The following is a 20,828-nucleotide window of genomic DNA, read 5'->3' as shown; positions in this document are numbered from 1 at the left end:
TTCCCTTTCATAAATCCATGCTGACTTGGACCGATCCTGTCACTGCTTTCCAAATGCGCTGCTATTTCATCTTTAATAATTGATTCCAACATTTTCCCCACTACTGATGTCAGGCTACATACGTGGTATTACAGTCTTGCCCCTGGGGTGTAGGTGCAGGTGGTTGAGGACGCTAGTTCCAGAGTGACCGGACTGTGTCCAGGTTGTCTGATGGCGGCGCTGCACCCCCTGCCAGCTGAGTGGGCTCGGATCGCTCACCTGACTGAGTCTCAGGGCCTTTGCCGTTGCCTAGCGGTGGGCAGAGCCACAGGAATGTGTGGCCTCCCTGTCCTTCTTTGAGGGCTGCAGGGTCTCCCTGCTGCCCTTCGGCGGTAGTAGGAGCCTGGTGACCGGAGAGGTAGGGCCGATCTGGGGCAGGGTGCCAGTAGTGGTGCCTGTGCCGTCCGCTGATCGCTGGCCCTGCAGTGGGTAAGCTCCCACTGTGCGTGGCCACACTCCCTGGGGCATCACATTGGTCCTGGAGGGGCAGGCTACATGATCAGGTAGCCCGCTGGATCTGGGTGCTTCAAACGGAAGGTTGCCCTTGGTTTTGTCGGCGTGCATTTTGAATCCGGCATCACATATTATTCCATCGTTTACATTCATGATACATTGACTCCGATTGCACTCAGGTACTAGTTCACAAGTGTCAATTACATCTTTTCCCTCAATTATATTTTTTTCCTGTATATTACCAGCATCGCTGTACAATATTATTTAGATATTTTATTCATCAATTACATCTTTTCCACGTATCCTACCGGCATCGCTGTTCAACGGTACATTAAAATACTTGTATTTGTTAATTACGTCTCTCACATTAGTATCACCGCCATCGCTGTACAAAAAGTAGAACTGTCTCTTTAATTGTTCTGGGTTGCCGGTCTCCTTTAAGAGGGCCTTGCAATCGTTATCCCAACGGGTTCTCTGTTCGGCATCACGTGTTGCTCCCTCAATGCTGCCCCGCGTGGTCTGATCGCAGCCATTTTGATTTCAGTTGCTTCGCCTCGTGGTGCGGGCGCCATCTTTTCTCTCTCCACAAGGTAGGCTGCGATGATCCTTCTCTCCCCAGGTTCTGCCACTGAAGCCAGGGATTTACCTTCTGCGTCGATCTTCTCCCTTTGGAGTCCTGCCATGGCCCGGAAGGTGAGTTCTGGTCATTCGGGTTGGATCATTTCGCCGTTGGATAGTGCGGTCTGTGTCGTCGCCGCACAGTCGAGTCGGACGGTAGGATCTTCGGGTGCTGCGATGGATCCAAATTTGGGGCCGCATAGGATGTCAATCGCCGGGGCCTGGAGGCTTTCCCAGCTTCAACAGATTTGTATTTGCTTCATCCAACTTCTTCCTAGCAGCGTTGGACCATCACCAGCAACGATCCACAAAGGAAGCTTGTGCATCGTGCCGCCGTAGGACACCTGGACATCCACGCTGCCAACGACTGGGATGGTGTCGTTTGTGTAAGTGAGCAGCTTCGCCTGGATTGGGAGCATTTTAGGTTGTTCGATAGGGTTGTCCCAGAGTTTCTCGAAGGCTGCTCGGTTCATCAGCGATTGGCTCGCCCCTGTGTGAACCTCCATCGAGACTGGAACATAGTTGATTTCAACTTCTATTTTCAACTGGGAACTCTCGGTGGAGCAGGTAAACACTCCGTACACTTCTTCCTGGGGCTGTGCTGCCTCCTGGACTCTCTGTTCATCTTCATCAGCTCTGGTGCCCGGGCGATCGACCAACTCTTCAGCGACTCTAAGTAAAATTTCTTTTACACAATCGCTGTAGATGGCCTTTAGTGTTACAGCCTTTGCAAGTATAGTCTCTGTATCGGCATTGGTGGGCTCTGTGATTTCCTCCTCAACGTCGGCATGGGGCTGGCCGGTTGGCCCCCTGCAGCGGACTCAGGGTTGCGGGGCTCGGGGTCGCAGTCTTACCTCTGAAAGGCGCCATTTGGCTCACTGTACATGCCGTGTTGGAGTCCTGGGGTTGAGTCATCATCCATCTGGAATCGCAGGCCGTGGCCATGAATGCTTGGCTCACGTTAATTGCTTTCTGCAGGGTGACGGTGGTGTCCACAGAGAGCAGCTTGTGGAGGAGACTTCATGGCCGATTCCAATAACAAAGGTGTCCTTCAGTGCTTCGGTGAGGTGGTCACCAAAATGACACGGTGCAGCCAATTGTCTCGGGTCTGCAGCATATTTTGCGATTTCTTGGCCTTCGGGCCGCTGGTGTGTGTAGAACCGGTGTCTGGCTGTCGGGATGCTCTCTTTCGGCTTGAGCTGTTCCTGTATCAGCTTTACGAGCTCCACGAATGTTTTCTCTGGGGCTACCAAGTCCCTGACAAGGCCATGAATGGTGGGCCCACAACTGCTGAGCAGGATGGCTCGGCGCTTATCAGCCAATGAGGTCGGTGTGTCTCCAGCCAGGTCGTTCGCGATGAAGTAGTGTTCTAGCCTTTCCACAAAGGCATCCCAATCTTCCCCATCGGCGAATTATTGAAAGTTACCAAGGGTTAGCCATTCTTCGCTTGTAATTCGTATTCTCGTCACCAATTGTAGTATCTGTAAGCACTCTCGTAATGACTCCTCGAGGTAGGTATTGCACTTGAACTGTTGTGACCTTAGTCCATTTATTGCAGCTCCTGAATGAGGTTACAGTGAGGTGGGTTCCCTTTTATACCTGGTTACTTGCAGTGTGCAGGTGATCTCTAGATCTCCATCAGTTGCACTCTCTGGTGATACAGGCATATTGTATACAGTGTAAAGATGCATTCGTTGGTCTTGTGTAACTGTACATTGAGTGTACAAGGTATATACATACACAACAAAGACCAAAACTATGGGCCATAAATATAAGATAATCACTAATAAATCCAATAGGGAAGTCAGGAGAAACTTCATTACCCAGAGAATGGTTAAAATGTGGAACACGCTACCACAAGGAGTGGTTGAGGCGAATAGCATAGGTGCATTTAAAGGGAAGCTAGATAAACACATGAGGGAGAAAGGAATGTAAGGTTATGTTGATAGGAATGGATGAAGAGGGGTGGGAGGAGGCTGGTGTGGAGCATAACCACTGACATGGACCTGTTAGGCCGAATGGCCTGTTTCTATGCTGTACACTATATTTATAATTCTCTGTCATTAAAGCCGAGTGGATTTTTTTATAAACCTGCATAAAATGGTCAGTAAAGTAATTTACTATCATCAGTAAATTTTAAACATTGCTCGTTTTAATGAGATGCATAAGAATTTTGTTCTTCACATTGTTCACAAACTCCTTAAACGTGTTGTCGCCTCCCAACTCGTGTCCATCTTTCCTGCAACTCCATGTTTGAATCCCTCCAGCTCTACCTCAGCACCACTTCTCTTGACCCTTCCACGGTCTCTAAATTGTCAGACTGTTTGTCTGACATCCCATACTGGATGAGCAGAAATGTTCTCCAATTAAATATTGGGAAGACCGAAGTCATTGTCTTTGATCCCCGCCACAAACTCCGTTCCCTAGCCACCGACTCCATTCCTCTCCCTAGCATATATCTGAGCCTGAACCAAACTGTTCGCAACCTTGGTGTCATATTTGACCCTGAAATGAGCTTCCGACCACATATCCATGGCACAACTAAAACCATTCATTTCCACTTCCCTAACATTGCCCATCCCTGCCTCAGCTCATCTGCTGCTGAAACCCTCATCTATGCCTTTGTTCCCTTTAAACTTGACGACTCCAATGCTCTCCTGGCTGGCCTCCCCCATTCTACCCTATATAAACTTGAGGTCATCCAAAACGCGGTAGCCAGTATCCTAACTTGCACCAAGTCCCGTTCACCCATCACCCCTGAGCTCGCTGACCTGCATTGGCTCCCGGTTATGCAATGATACCATTTCAAAATTCTCATCCCTGTTTACAAATCCTTCCATGGCTTCGCCCCTCCCCAATCTCTAATCTCCTTCGGCCTCACAACCCCCCCTGAGATATCTGCACTCCTCAAATTCTGCCCTCTTGCGCATTCCTGATTAGAACTGCTCAATCATCGGGGGTCCGTGCCTTAAACTGCCTAGGCCCTAAGCACTGGAACTTAAGTGCGCCGACTTTGCGCGCTGGAAACGGCACCGGATAAAAGGGGTCCCATCCTGGCCGCTCTTCCGAGTCCCCAGAGTCCCAGCGTGGCATGCATTCTGAAGTGGGGGGCGGAGCAACAGGCCAGCGCCGAAAACAGTGTCGGCACCTGCGCGCATGCGCAGAGAAGTCTGCGCGCATGCTCCTGCCCTCCCAGCATGTCCTGCGGGCTGTAAACAGGACTGGATGCTCGCAGCCCCTAATCCCGCCCGAAGGGACGTCCTGATCTCACCACACCCTATCCCCGGCTGAGTGGCCTCCTGCACCGGCAGGCCGGCCCGTTGAGTTCCCGGGCGAGGTAGGACTTTGGTTTTATTTTTTATTTATTGGTTGTGCTTGAGAGTTTTGATTGGGGGGGGATGGGGGGAGGAGGAGGTGAGTTTTTTTGGGGACAGGGGTGGAGAGAAAGAGTGTTTTGGGGTGGGGGGGGAGAAGAGAAAGTGTGTTTTGTATACCAGTATCTCTCTCTGGCTACCGCCCCACCCGGTGACATCGCAGCCAGTTGTTGAGGTCCTCTCCAGTTCCCTTCCCTCCCCTATCCCTGCCCCAATGTCTGCCGAATGTGCGCTGCTTTTTTTTCACTGCCCGCAAGATTTTTCAGAGCTGGCCACATACGCTGACCTAAGTCAATTTGGAGTAAGTTTTTGCTGGCCAAAGTGGCATAAATGGCCAAAACTGGCGTAAGTGTCTGGGAACGCCCCCTTTTGGGGGAAAAAAAACTGACCTAAAAAAATCATACCTAACTGACTTACTCTGGAGCAAATTTTGGGGGGGAAATGGCATTTTTTAAACTTACGCTAGAAAAAACAACTTACTCAAAAAAAATTGATGCAAGTCATGACCAAAGTTGGGCCCTAAACCTCTCCGCCTCTGTACTTCTCTTCTCCTTTAAGCAGCTCCTTAAAACCTACCTCTTTGACCAAGCTTTTGGTCATATGCGTAATTTCTTCTTATGTGGCTCTGTGTCAATTTTTTGTTATATAACATTCCTGTGAAATGCCTTGGGATGTTTTACTACGTTAAAGGTTCTATATAAATACAAGATATTGTTGTTTAATTATGGTCCTGATTCGTTCTTCCCTTAAAAATAGGATGTGCAGGCATGTGGTTTGAATTTGGACTCATACCAGTGTGTGGGGAAAAAAAAAACAGGCACCGTATTTAGACGCCCTGTTGTAGAAACATGGCTTAAGGCCGAGTTGCTAAAGTAATTTATTATTACGCCATGTAAAAATATTATCTTTGATTCTCATCAGGGTGTGGGTTAGGTTCAGAGTTTGGCCAATAAATTACTCCTCCCAACACAGGTATACATGACACTGTTAATTTAGCACTATAAAAATATCTGTATGTGACTCAATACAATAGTCCTAGTTTGTATCAAACTTTTTTGGGGGGGATGGGGAATTAATTTTGAAAGTCCTGCCAGTCCCATCTGTTAATTTTGTTAAATGTGTTCTTGATAGAAATATCATGACCTCTGATAAATAGTGCTGTGGATTGTGCATTAGTTCGTGCCTACACATCCTTTGTCCACAGAATAGAGGATTCATTGGAAAGGAGTAGTTTTAGTATCATTGTATGTGATGCAATGTTACGGAATGATTTAAGTGTTAAGGTATCAGTAGCCTGTACAGTTTCTAAGAGCCTGGTTGCTGGGAAATTGAACAAAACTAATGCAAGATAGGCACAGCCAGCTACCAACCTGGATTTTATCAAACAAAACAATCTAGGGGTAAAGAAAGAAAGAACTTGGTTTTATATAGCACCCTTAATTACCTTAGGACATTCCAAAGTGCTTTACAGACTTTAAGGGCCCAAGTTTCCACATGATTTGCGCCTGATTTTTAGGAGCAACTGGTGGAGAACGGACTATCTTAAAAATCGCAATTCTCCACATTTTTTTTTCTGCAGTTCTAGTCAGGTAGAACAGTTCCACTTTGGAACAGAATTTTTTCTTCAAAAGGGGGCGTGTCCGGCCACTGACGCCTGATTTCAAAGTTTCCACAGTGAAAACGTACTCCAAACTAACTTAGAATGGAGCAAGTGAAGATTTTTGTAGAACTGAAAAAAACCTGTTCTACACATTAAAAATTCAGGCGCAGGTTACAAATTAGGCGTCCAGAACGAGGTGGGGGGGGGGAAGGTAAGTCATTAAATTCTATAATAAATCCTTATTTATACTTATACAAATATTATACAAATAAATCCAACCTGAATAAACATTTATAAGCAAAGAAAAGATTAAATAAACCATCTTCCTACCTGTGTGAAAGTGCTTCAGGCAGGCCTTTCGGGACCGAAGGCTGAACGGGCCGGCCTGAGACTTCGGGTAGGGCCCGTCCCCAGCACCAGATTTATAGGTAGGTGGCGTTGGGTCGGGTCGGGGAGGTTCGGTTCGGTTCGGGTCGGGGGGAGTGAGGGTGTGGGGGGGAGGGGGGAGAGGGGGGAGGGAGAGAGAGGGGGAGGGAGGGAGGGAGGGAGGGAGGGAGAGAGAGAGAGAGAGAGAGAGAGAGAGGGAGGGGGAGGTCAGGTCGGGGTGGGTCAGGCCGGGGAGGGGGAGGTCAGGTCGGATGCAGTCCGAGGGCGGGGAGCGGGGGTCGGGTTGGGTCGGGTCCAGTCGGGGAGGGGGGAGTGGGGGTCAGGTCGGGTCCAGTCGGGTGAGGGGGGGAGCGGGGGTCAGGTCGGGTCGGGTCCAGTCGGGGGGGGGGGGGGGAAGAGCAGGAGCAGGAGTGCGGGTCGGGTCGGGTCCAGTCGGGGGGGGGGCGCGGAGCAGGAGCGGGGGTCGGGTCGGGTCCAGTGGGGCGGGAGCGCGGCTCGGGTCCAGTCGGGGGGGGGGGGTGGGCGGAGCGGGAGTGGGGGTCGGGTCGGGTCCAGTGAGGCGGGAGCGCGGGTCGGGTCGGGTCCAGTCGGGGGGGGGGCGGAGCGGGAGCAGGAGCGCAGGTCGGGTCGGGTCCAGTCGGGGGGGGAGCAGGAGCGCGGGTCGGGTCGGTCCAGTCGGGGGGAGGGGACGGAGCGGGAGCAGGAGCGGGGGTCGGGTCTCGTCGGGGGGGGTCGGGTCCAGTCGGGGTGGGGGGGGCGGAGCGGGAGCAGGAGCGCGGGTCGGGTCGGGTCCTGTCGGGGGGGGCGGCGGAGCGGGAGCAGGAGCGGGGGTCGGGTCGGGTCCAGTCGGGGGGGGTGGGGGGGGGTGGGGTCCAGTCGGGGGGGGGGGGGTCGGGTCAGGTCCAGTCGGGTGGGGGGAGCGGGTGTCGGGTCCGGTACGGAGGCGGTGGGGGGGGGGGGTGGGGGGAGGGGGGAGCAGGAGCTGGCCGTGGGAGGAGCCTTATTCACGCAGCCCCAGTGAGGCCATTCGGCCAGGGCTAGGGGCTGCGTGCTTCGGGCGCCTGGAGCTACTGCACTTGCGTGCCCACTGTAGCGCGCATGTGCAGAGGTCCCGGCACTGTTTTCAGCGCAGGGACCTGGCTCCGCCCCCCCACAGCTCATGCTGCACTGCGCCGAGGGCCAGAGGACCAGCAGGTAGGTGGAGAATACGGAGGAATTTTTTAGGCGCACATTGTGGCGCGAAAAACGGGCGTCCAGGTCGGGACTGCGCCGTTCTAGGCGCGTGTGGAAACTTGGGCCCCAAGTGTGGTCACTGTTGTAATTTGCAGAAACATGGCATTCAATTGTGCACAGCAAGTTCCCACAAACAGCAATGAGATAATGACCAGATGATCTGTTTCAAGTGATGTGGTTGAGGGATAAATGTTGACCAGGACAATGGGAGAATGCCCCTGCTCTTCTTCAAAATAGGGTTGTGGGATCTTTGGGAGCGAAATTGGGCTCCTGTGGGCCTGCCATTAACACCTCTGGGGGGGCGCAAATGGGTTTTTGCCCGGGCGCGGCGAGAATAGTGTCCCCTGCAAAATTGGACAGGGATTTTGCGGAGGCACTAAGTGCTAGCGCCCCACTCCTGCCGGTAGCGCCCAGCTCGGCTGCACCCGGCAATGATGATGTCATCGCCATGGGCAGCATCTAGTAACCGGCCCAGAAGAGAAATGTGACCACGCCCCCTCACTTACCGCCTGCGCTGACAACAACAGCCTCAGCTGTCGAGTTGCAGTCGGGAGTCGGCTGGAGGAGTGCTATTTAAAGGCGCATCTTTACAATTTTTGTGGGCCATTGCTCTTTGCAGCTTGCCAACACATAGGCAGAGTGGCAGTTGTACAGATTTGAGCGATTTTCACTTCAAGGACTGTTCTGCCTCTTAACCATTCCTTTGTTTCATTGAGGGCAGATTTGAAATGACAACATTTATATCATTTCATGTGGGCTGTCTTAGCACTCGACCTCCTACTCCGACTTCATCATCGGCAGCGACTTAGCCACTCCACCTGAGGAGGAGGAGAGGGTCGAGGAGGAGCAGGAACAGCAACACCAGCAACGGAGGAGGCAGCCACTCAATCGTGATTCTGCAAGGACGGTCCATAACCGTCTCATCAGACTTCAGTTTGTAGGACACCCAATGACGATGGCAGCAGTCAGAGCACGCATGGCATCCAGCTGAGACTGCGTGAGAGCAATCTGAGACTCTATGCCGGCACTCACTGACTGCATGACAGCACCAAGACGTTGCGTGACATCCAGCTGAGATTGCATGTGAGCATTCTGAGCTTCCATGTCGCCAATCATTGTCTGCAATGCAGCACCAAGACGTTGTGTTGCTTCTGCCTGTGCTGCAAAGGAAGCTGCCATGTCGCCCATGACACGGGTCATAAGGTCTGGATCTGCACGGTCTCTCTGGGAGTTCATCGTCTGCAGACTGACAATGATGGGCTGCATGGTGTGCACAGAGCTCAGTGCAATGCTGGAGGTGGACTCCTCCATGCTCCTTACCCTGTTGAGAGGGTCTCGGGCACCTTTGTCATAGTACCTATCATGTCAGTGTGCATGGCCCTTTGTGTGTACGTCTCCCCATCGAGGTCCTCATCCAAGTCCTGTGCTGCAGAACTCACGCACAAACTCGCCCTCCGAGGGGCTGGCTCCCGAGGTTCCCTTTGCGCTTGGCCTTGCTGTAGCCCATTAGGCCCGGTTCATTACCCAGTGCAGACCCCTCTACTAACCTAACCTCTAACGCATCAGGTGATTGCGGAGAAGGTTAGTGTTGTTGTTAGTGCTGGTGTGCCTGGTGCTGCTGGTGTTGGGGCTGATCGTGGTCAGATTCTGAGGATCAAGGTGAGACAGTATAAAGGGCACCCATGTTGATGGAATAGACAGCAGATGAAGTACAGATGACAGAAGCATTCTGTCAATTGTGAGAGAATTCTTCCAATGAGGTGAGAGTGGATGGAGAGTGGAAAGTGAAAAGCCTGCAGAATCTATGCTGGAAAAGGACTGAGAAACAGTTTGTGGCTGAGGAAAATGATGATCTGTCAGGTGGGAACTTTTACTATCCATTTGTAGCTATCAATTAATGAGCTCGAGCAATGGCTACTGAACCCACTCGTGTTCCCAACCCGCTGTCAAAAAAATACATTTTCCCACCCGACCTGCCATCGATCCAGCCCGCTAATCCTTCGCAAAATCTTGGCCATTGATCTAGAACTTCAGCAGCATAGAATGAGAGGAATATATTTATTGTATTTGGCTTTCTTATTTTAGCAAGACGTTTGACTTTTTGGTGCTTTTTGACGTCGATCAGTATTTTTCCCTTCAGCAGTGTAACTGTAAACTCCACCTCACAGCAAGTTTCACACGACAGTTATAAAGTCACTGAGTTCAGTTCATCTCCAGGTTCTGCTTCCAATGCACTGTTTTTGAAGGAATATTAAAAACTGTTTTTATGGGTTCAAGTCCAATGTTGACAATCTAGAGTTAAGATTTGACCCCAATCGCTATGCAGCAACATTGAAAATCTATTGCCAAGGATTGTCTCTCTTTCTTTTTTTCTTTTTTTCTCCTTGTCTCGAATGGTAGTTGGTTATAATCCTCCCATTCACACGCTATTTCGACTAATGTTTTTCTAACTCCTGGCATTAGCATTTGAATTTGGGCCATCATCCTTTTTGTCTCTCTAATCTCTCTTGTCTTCCAATCTTTTACAGACCTTCCCTTTTATTCCTTCTTCCCCTCCCCCTTTCAGTGCTTGTAAAATCTGTTATTTTTGAATGCTCTCCAGTTCTGGCGAAACGTTAACTCTGCTTCCTCTCCACAGATGCTGCCTGACCTGCTGAGATTTCCAGCATTTTCTGTTTTTATTCCAGATTCCAGCATCCGCAGGGTTTTGCTTTTGTCTTGGATCTGTATTATTAGCAGATTCATGATAGTTGTGAAGAGGACACAAAAAATCTTCAACGGGATATAGACAGGCTAAGTGAGTGGGCAAACATTTGGCAGATGGAGTATAATGTGGGAAAGTATGAGGTTATCCACTTTGGCAAGAAAAACCAAAAATAAATTATTTAAATGGAGAGAAATTACAAAATGCTGCAGTACAGAGGGACCTGGGGGTCCTTGTGCACAAAAGGTTAGTTTGCAGGTACAGCAATTAATCAGGAAGACAAATAGAATGTTGGCCTTTATTGCTAGGGGGATAGAATATAAAAGCAGAGAAGTTCTGCTACAACTGTACAGGGTATTGGTGAGGCCACACCTAGAGTAATGCATACAGTTTTGGGCTCCGTATTTAAGGAAGGATATACTTGCATTGGAGGCAGTTCAGAGAAGGTTCACTAGGTTGATTCCTGAGATGAAGGGATTGACTTATGAGGAAAGGTTGAGTAGGCCTATACTCATTGGAGTTTAGAAGAATGAGAGGTGATCTTATTGAAACATATAAGATACTGAGGGGGCTCGACAAGGTAGATGCAGAGAGGATGTTTCCCCTCATGGGGGAATCTAGAACTAGGGGGCATAGTTTCAGAATAAGGGGTCAGCCATTTAAAAATGACATGAGGAGGAATTTCTTCTCTGAGGGTTGTAAATCTGTGGAATTCTCTGCCCCAGAGAGCTGTGGAGACTAGGGCATTGAACATATTGGAGATAGACAGATTTTTGAGCGATAAGTGAGTGAAGGCTTATGGGGAGCGGGCAGGGAAGTGGAGCTGAGCCCATGATCAGATCAGCCATGATCATAATTGAATGGCGGAACAGGCTCGAGGGGCCAAATGGTCTACTCCTCCTATTTCTTATGTTCTTATGTTATGATGCATCTTTTTAGAATGTATTGATGATTTTGTAGAAATATCATGGAGCGTGGCTACAAAAAGCAGACCATTGGAATCAGGGTTTCCAACACCCCCCAACCCTCACACATACAATACGAGTCCGATCCCAGTCTGGACTCCTTCAAGTGGGCAAATACATACCTGGATTAGAGGCTGGTGTGCCTTTTGTCTCTCAGCGCACTGTCTGTCAATGCGTCACTGAGTCCCCTGTAGGCCGAGGGCACAGGAACTCCCAGTATTTGCTGTTTCTACCCCCTCTGATACAGGTAGCCAAGTAAGAGAAAAATGGAGGTTTCACCCCTTCCTAGGCCTCAAGGGAACTTCCTGACATGGCAGAGACACGGCAGGACTAGTGATCTCCCGTCAGTGTTATGGTAGGAGACTGACAGAAGCCATGAGAAATTTCAACCCCAAAAATCTCCACAGACACCTACATACAATGACAATTGTTACCCCATCATTTTAACCTAACTTCGAACTTAAATTTGATATAAGCCGTGAAAGTTAGCTGTCAATTTTTTATGCTGTTTCAAACCAGGGAAGAAACCTGCAGTGCAAGGTTATTGACCCATCCATCCTAGGGTGGAGCAGCAATTGTGTCTGTCTGTTTAAGAAATGCCCCCATCTTCTTCAGAATGTCTGTACAACAACAGCTTGCATTTATATAGCCTCTTTAACATAACAAAACATCCCTCTGCGGTTCACAGGAGCGTAATCAAACAATAAATTGACACCAAGCCAAAGAAGGTGACAATAGGTCAGGTGACCAAATGCTTGGTCAAAGAGGTAGGTTTTAAGGAGCGAGTTAAAGGAGGAGAAGTTTAAGGAGGGAATTTCAGAGTGTAGGACCTATGCAGCTGAATGCACAGCCATTGATAATACTTTCAACATTATACTAAACTAGCTTGATTTTTCTTTCTCCAGGCTCTGGAAGGGTTTGTGCTGCTAGTGAGTGCTGATGGAATGATATTTTATGTGTCTCCCACAATCATCGACTATCTGGGATTTCATCAGGTAAGGAGCTGATATTCTGGAACATTCTGTGACTTTTTTGCGAGTGATGCGACTCTTGCTTTGAGTTTCAAGCCTGTGACCCCCCCCCCATTCATTGAGTTCCTGGTCTCTGAACTGAGGATGCGCTGAGGGCCAAACAAATCCCCACAGGGGCACGAGGAGAATCTGAGAGCGAATCATCCCAAGCTGCTGCCTTCACAGCTGGCTCAACAGGAGCATGGCCAGTCCCGGGGACAGACTGTGTGCCTTCCCTTGGGATAAGAGACTTCGACAGAGCTTGGAAGTGGGGAGGGGGGAAAAAAGGAACAAAAATATGTTTTTTTGAAAGGAAAATCACTCGTACTTGAAGATTATGCCATAAAATACTTATTAGCAAATTTAAAGCCCATGGGATTAAATTGGCAAAGAGACGGAAAGCAGAGAATAGTGGTGAACAATTGTTTTTCAAGTCTGAGAGAAGTATACATTATTGTCCTCCACGATGGGCCGAGGTCATATAATTGTAAGAAAATAGTGTAAATTAGGTACAAGTGGACTGTTTTACCTCATTTCTACATATCATTGTAAGAATATAAGAATTTTAATTCGTTTTTACTGTTCTTGGGATGTGGGGAAGGGAGCCCCTAGGTTTCCTGAGGGCATTAAGAGTTAACCACGTATTGTGGAATTGGAGTCACGTGTAGATTAGAACAGGTAGGGGTGGGAGGTTTCTGAAGGATATGAGTGGACCATTTGGGGTTTTATGACAATTGGCAGTTTTCATGGTACTTTCTCACAAATTAAATGGCCATGACGGCATTATGAACTCACAATCTTTGGGTTGTTATTTGTGATATATTCTTTACTACATCACAAACACACACATACACCAGATGGCTCGACAGGAACTTGTCATGTGACCCTGGTTGCTCTACCAATCTCTTCAGCTGTGACTGGCAGTTCATCAATGTAAGAAAAATAGAACACTTCTTCTCTATTGGGTGTAACTTGTGATGGGGATGGCAACCTGGATATAGCATCAACATCTGACTCAGGTACAACAACAATGGATGTAGCCCAATTACTTAGATCTACCTTAGAAATAATGTTCTCAGTTTCTAGTCTTTTGAGTTCTTGCTCAACTTTCTCCTTGAGTGTGTATGGTACGGGACGTGGCTTGCAGTAAACTGATCTCGCGTCTTTTTCTGACACTCGCCTTAAAACCTTGGATCTGACCGTCTGTTTCACCGAACACCATCAGATATTGCTTGATGACATTATCCTTCGATGCAAATCTCGTTTCAACACGAAAAATTTCATTTCAATCCAGCTTCAGTGATCCCAACCAATTTCTACCTATTAAGGCAGGCTTGTCTCCTGCCACTATGAAGAGAAGCAAGTTTTGTAACTGATCCTTGTATTTCACCAGTACGGTGATATGTCCTACGACCACCGCCTAATCCGATCCATCATTGACATCAACATAGCCCCAAAGCGAAGGGGGCAGCAGAAGCAGTGCCGCAAAAAAGTTAATGCTGGAGCACTTAAGGACCCAGCTAAGCGAGCCCTATACAGTCAGCGCCTCACAACTAACCTGGCATGCTTTGATGACCTCGAGACGCAGAGTGCCCACAGCGCTTGATCTACCCTCCAGGCCTCCATAACCAGAGCCTGCAAAGAGACGCTCAGTCACTCAACCAGAAAACACCAGGACTGGTTTGATGAGAATGATCAGGAGATCCAAGAGCTAATAGATCGCAAGCACAGGGCATTTCTGAGCCTTAAACAACAACCCAACTCGGGAGCAGCAAAACAGCATTACAGGCGGCTCATTGCTGAGATCCAACAAAAAACTCGGGACCTAAAGAACAGGTAGTAGATGGAGAAAGCACAGGAGATGAAGCAGCTGGCCGACAACCATGATGTGCGAAGATTCTTCATCGCAGTCAAGGCCACCTACGGTCCAAACACTCAAGGCCCCACCCTACTGCTGGCCAAGAATGGGGAAACACTCATCAAGGACACCGAGGCAGTCAGAGCCTGCTGGAAGGAGCTCTTTGAAGATCTCCTCAATCAAGTCTCTGCCTTTGACCCGAGTGTTCTCAACTCCATCCCGCAGCATGCTACCCACCACCACCTCAGTGAGACCCCAACATTGCACGAGGTAGAAAAAGCCATAAGACAGCTTAAAAACAACAAGACTACGGGTGCAGATGGAATCCCTGCTGAGGCACTGAAGTATGGCGGAGGGGCACTGTTGGCATGAATACATGACCTCATCTCTCTCGTCTGGAGGGAGGAGAGTATGCGGGGAGATCTCAGAGATACAGTGATCGTGACCATCTTTAAAAAAGGGGACAAGTCCAACTGAGGCAACTACAGAGGAATCTCCCTGCTATCAGCCACTGGGAAAGTCGTCATTAGAGTCCTCCTCAACTGTCTTCTCCCTGTGGCCGAGGAGCTCCTCCCGGAGTCGCAGTGCGGATTTCGTTCCCTACGGCGCATAACGGACATGATTTTTGCAGCGCGACAGCTGCAGGAAAAATGTAGGGAACAGCATCAGCCCTTATACACATGGCTTTCTTCGACCTTACAAAGGCCTTGGACACTGTCAACCGCGAGGTTCGATGGAGAGTCCTCCTCCGTTTCGGATGCCCCCAAAAGTTCTTCACCATCCTTCGCCTGCTCCATGACGACATGCAGGCCGTGATCCTTACCAATGGATCCATCACAGACCCAATCCACGTCCGGACCGCGGTCAAGCTGCGCTATCGCCCCAACCCTCTTCTCAATCTTCCTCGCTGCCATGCTCCACCTCACAGTCGACAAGCTCCCCGCTGGAGTGGAACTAAACTACAGAAACAATGTGAACCTGTTCAACCTTCGCCGTCTCCAGGCCAGGTCCAAGACCACCCCAACCTCTGTCGTCAAGCTACAGTACGCGGACGCACCTGCGTCTGCGCACATAGAGGCTGAACTCCAGGACATAGTCGACGTATTTACTGAGGCGTACGAAAGCACGGGCCTTATGCTAAACATCAGTAAGACAAAGGTCCTCCATCAGCCTGTCCTCGCCGCACAGCACTGTCCCCCAGTCATCAAGATCCATGGCGCGGCCCTGGACAACGTGGACCACTTCCCTTATCCCGGAAGCCTCCTATCAGCATTGCTGGTTAAAGAGGAGATTAATGCAATAGTTAGGAAGGACATTAACTTGAGCTGCAGAACACCAAAGGGCAAAAAACGTTAGTGGGAGTTGTGTACAGACCTCCAAACAGTAGTAGTGATGTTGGGGAGGGCATCAAACAGGAAATTAGGGGTGCATGCAATAAAGGTGCAGCAGTTATCATATGACTTTAATATGCATATAGATTGGGCTAACCAAACTGGAAGCAATACGGTGGAGGAGGATTTCCTGGAGTGCATAAGGGATGGTTTTCTAGACCAATATGTCGAGGAACCAACTCTGGGGGAGGCCATCTTAGACTGGATGTTGTGTAATGAGAGAGGATTAATTAGCAATCTCGTTGTGCGAGGCCCCTTGGGGAAGAGTGACCATAATATGGTGGAATTCTACATTAGGATGGAGAATGAAACCGTTAATTCAGAGACCATGGTCCAGAACTTAAAGAAGGGTAACTTTGAAGGTATGAGGCGTGAATTGGCTCAGATAGATTGGCGAATAATACTTAGGGATTGACAGTGGATGGGCAATGGCAGACATTTAGAGACCGCGTGGATGAACTACAACAATTGTACATCCCTGTCTGGCATAAAAATAAAAAAGGGAAGATGGCTCAACCGTGGCTATCAAGGAAAATCAGGGATAGTATTAAAGCCAAGGAAGTGGCATACAAATTGGCCAGAAATAGCAGCGAACCCGGGGACTGGGAGAAATTTAAAACTCAGCAGAGGAGGACAAAGGGTTTGATTAGGGCAGGGAAAATAGAGTACGAGAGGAAGCTTGCAGAGAACATTAAGACGGACTGCAAAAGCTTCTATAGATATGTAAAGAGAAAAAGGTTAGTAAAGACAAACGTAGGTCCCCTGCAGTCAGAATCAGGGGAAGTCATAACGGGGAACAAAGAAATGGCAGACCAATTGAACAAGTACTTTGGTTCGGTATTCACTAAGGAGGACACAAACAACCTTCCAGATATAAAAGGGGACAGAGGGTCTAGTAAGAAGGAGGAACTGAGGGAAATCCTTATTAGTCGTGAAATTGTGTTGGGGAAATTGATGGGATTGAAGGCCGATAAATCCCCAGGACCTGATGGACTGCATCCCAGAGTACTTAAGGAGGTGGCCTTGGAAATAGCGGATGCATTGACAGTCATTTTCCAACATTCCATAGACTCTGGATCAGTTCCTATGGAGTGGAGGGTAGCCAATGTAACCCCACTTTTTAAAAAAGGAGGGAGAGAGAAAACACGGAATTATAGACCGGTCAGCCTGACATCGGTAGTGGGTAAAATGATGGAATCAATTATTAAGGATGTCATAGCAGCGCATTTGGAAAGTGATGACATGGTATGTCCAAGTCAGCATGGATTTGTGAAAGGGAAATCATGCTTGACAAATCCTCTGGAATTTTTTGAGGATGTTTCCAGCAGAGTGGACAAGGGAGAACCAGTTGATGTGGTGTATTTGGACTTTCAGAAGGCTTTCGACAAGGTCCCACACAAGAGATTAATGTGCAAAGTTAAAGCACATGTGATTGGGGGTAGTGTGCTGATGTAGATTGAGAACTGGTTGGCAGACAGGATGCAAAGAGTAGGAGTAAATGGGGACTTTTCAGAATGGCAGGCAGTGACTAGTGGGGTACCGCAAGGTTCTGTGCCGGGGCCCCAGCTGTTTACATTGTACATTAATGATTTAGACGAGGGGATTAAATGTAGTATCTCCAAATTTGCGGATGACACTAAGTTGGGTGGCAGTGTGAGCTGCAAGGAGGATGCTATGAGGCTGCAGAGTGACTTAGATAGGCTAGGTGAGTGGGCAAATGCATGGCAGATGAAGTATAATGTGGATAAATGTGAGGTTATTCACTTTGGTGGTTAAAAACAGAGAGACAGACTATTATCTGAATGATGGCAGATTAGGAAAAGGGGAGGTGCAACGAGACCTGGGTGTCATGGTACATCAGTCATTGAAAGTTGGCATGCAGGTACAGCAGGCAGTTAAGAAAGCAAATGGCATGTTGGCCTTCATAGCGAAGGGATTTGAGTACAGAGGAAGTGAGGTGTTACTACAGTTGTACAGGGCCTGGAGTATTGTGTACAGTTTTGGTCTCCTAACTTGAGGAAGGACATTCTTGCTATTGAGGGAGTGTAGCGAAGGTTCACCAGACTGATTCCCAGGATGGCGGGACTGACATCAAGAAAGGCTGGATCAACTGTATTCACTGGAGTTCAGAAGAATGAGAGGGGATCTGATAGAAATGTTTAAAATTCTGACGGGTTTAAACAGGTTAGATGCAGGAATAATGTTCCCAATGTTGGGGAAGTCCAGAACCAGGGGTCACAGTCTAAGGATAAGGGGTAAGCCATTTAGAACCGAGATGAGGAGAAACTTCTTCACCCAAAGAGTGGTGAATCTGTGGAACTGTGAAAGTTGTTGAGGCCAATTCACTAAATATATTCAAAAAGGAGTTAGATGTGATCCTTACTACTAGGGGATCAAGGGGTATGGTGAGAAAGCAGGAATGGAGTACTGAAGTTGCATGTTCAGCCATGAACTCATTGAATGGCAGTGCAGGCTCGAAGGGCCGAATGGCCTACTCCTGCACCTATTTTCTAAGTTTCTATGTTTCTATGTAACAAGAGTAGGCATTGATGACGAGATCCAATACCACCTCCAGTGTGCCTGTGCAGCCTTTGGCCGCCTGAGGAAAAGAGTATTTGAAGACCAGGCCCTCAAAACTGCCACCAAGTTCATGGCTGTAGTAAGACCCGCCCTCCTGTATGGCCCAGAAACATGAACCATGTACAGTAGACACCTCAAGTCGCGGTTGAAATACCACCAACAATGTTTCCGCAAGATCCTAAAAATTCCCTGGAGGACAGACACACCAACGTTAGCGTCCTCATCCAGGCCAACATCCCCAACATTGGAGCACTGACCACACTTGATCAGCTCCACTGGGCAAGCCACATAGTTCGCATGCCAGACACGAGACTCCCAAAGCAAGCGCTCTATTTGGAACTCCTTCACGGCAAATGAGCCAAAGAGGGCAGCGGAAATGTTACAAGGACACCCTCAAAGCCTCCCTGATAAAATGCAACATCCCCACTGACATCTGGGAGTCCCTGGCCCAAGACCGCCCTAAGTGGAGGAAGTGCACCCGGGAGGTGCTGAGCAACTTGAGACTTATCGTCGAGAACATGCAGAAACCAAGCGCAGGCAGCGGAAAGAGCCTGCGGCAAACCTATCCCACCCACCCCTTCCCTCGACGACTGTTTGTCCCACCTGTGACAGAGACTGTGGCTCTCGTATTGGACTGTGCAGCCACCTCAGAACTCATGCTAAGAGTGGAAGCAAGTCTTCCTCGATTCCGAGAGACTGCCTATGATGATGATGATGATATGTCCTACCACAGAGATTTGCTTTCCTGAGTAGCCTCGCAGCTCTATCTTCTCCAGTGAAAAATCACCCAACTTGTCGAGATATAGCGATTCCAGTACTATGCTCACGGATGCACCAGTGTCGATTTCCATAGGTATCCTGGTTCCTGCAACGTCTACTTGGGTGATGATACTTCATGAATTGTTATTCGATACCCTTGTGCTCCTGATGATGTGCATCTCCAGAAACTCCTTGTCCTGCTGCTTCTTTTCAATGCTATGTAGTGGCTGCCGATTTCTACTTATAGCATTGAAAGTTGGTTTATTCTTCAGTCGGCATGCCTTCGCAAGATGCCCAGTTTTCTTGCAGAAGAAACACTCTGCCTTCATATATGGACAGCTTTGAGCAATGTGTTGTCCCAGGCACTGATCGTATGACCTCAATGCACTGTTACCATGGCCAGTTGCTGAGGCCTTAGTGCCCAACTGCCTTTTACTTTTAACCTGCAGGTGATTCACTTCGGTTGTCTGCTGACTGGAAATGGCACGAAATTCTCGGGAGTATTGGTTGGCCATTTCCATCAACATAGCTGTCTGACAAGCTAACTCAAAAGTCAAGTTAGGGTTGTCAACAATTTTCTTCTGATTGCTTCATTTTTCATCCCACAAACAAAGCGGTCATGCAATGTTCGGTCCTGAAAGTTTCCAAAATGACAGTGAATGGATAGCTTTTTTAATGTTACAAAGTACTCACTGATACTCTCGTCAGTTAATTGATTTCGTATTCCAAACCGATGACTTTCAGCAATTTCCAGGGGCTCAGGACTGCAGTGTTGTTCTGACTTCGTTAGAATCTCCGTCAGTAGCGTGTCCTTTGGCTTGATGGGAACAAGCACATTTTTCAGGGTTTCATACACCTCAGGGCCTGCTTCAGTCAGGAAAATAATCCATTTTCTAACACCGCCTAGTTACGGTTTTCATTATCAGGAACTTCGACGATACTATTTGCGGTGAAAAACATTTCTAGCCACTCCACATACGCTCCGAAAGTGTCTCAGTCATGATGGAAATCACCTAAGTGCCCTATTATTCCCATATGCGTAGCCGTCTGGACTCTTCAGTTCAGCTAAGTGTGGATTTTTAGCTATTCTGTAAAACAAAGAACCTCTCAAAGTCTCTCTGTTGTTTGACTGGATGATCCACCAACAAAAATTTCAGCTAGGAAATTCAATTATTCCATCCTCATCACCAATGTGATATATTCTTTATGACATCACAAACACACACAAACACAATATGGCTCTACAGTAACTAATCATGTGATATAGTAACATGATCCTTTTAATATATACATGATACTTGCATTACCACAGTAGTTCACTTGGTGGAGTAGTAGTCCACTAGGTGAAGCTCTATTACATTAGTCTGCTATTGTAACCATTCTGTTGCCGCACCACTTCCAGACAATCTGTACTTAACAACAGTGTCTGCACTTCAAAAGTACTTCATTGGCAGTAAACTGCTTTGGGGTGTCATGGGGTCATGAAAGGTGCCATGTAAATGCAACCTTTTTTTTCTTGGCTCTTTGGAAGGGAGGTGGAGGAAAAAAAATATGCAGACAAATTAGGGAAATGATAAAAAAAACTTAGAAAAATAATAACTTCCATCATTACAGTGATCCCTCAGCACTGCACTGGAGTGCCAACCTAGATTTTTGAGCCCAGGTTCCTGGAGTGGGACTTGAACCCACAACCTTCTGACTTAGAGGCAGAAATGCTACCACTGAGCAACAGCTGACACCGAGCTACCACATCGTTGAAGGTCTATTATATAAATTTAGTAAAGTAAAATAATTCTCGTATATTACCTTTGTATTTATTTATTTGTCAATAAAAACTGATGTAGGCTTTTTAAACTG

General features: G+C 48.2%; 1 protein-coding gene across 1 annotated transcript in view; it reads left to right on the top strand.

Moving 5' to 3' along the window:
• The window catches only part of LOC139264061 (aryl hydrocarbon receptor repressor-like), a 286,011-nt gene that overhangs the window by 238,132 nt on the left and 27,051 nt on the right, over positions 1-20,828 (top strand). The window contains exon 4 of the mRNA XM_070880159.1: positions 12,279-12,368. Within this exon, the coding sequence (XP_070736260.1) occupies positions 12,279-12,368 (90 nt within the window). The remainder of the gene's footprint in view (positions 1-12,278; positions 12,369-20,828) is intronic.

This window comes from Pristiophorus japonicus, chromosome 5 (assembly GCF_044704955.1).
Source record: "Pristiophorus japonicus isolate sPriJap1 chromosome 5, sPriJap1.hap1, whole genome shotgun sequence".
Lineage (NCBI taxonomy): Eukaryota > Metazoa > Chordata > Chondrichthyes > Pristiophoridae > Pristiophorus > Pristiophorus japonicus.
This window is presented reverse-complemented; position numbering and strand designations above follow the sequence as displayed.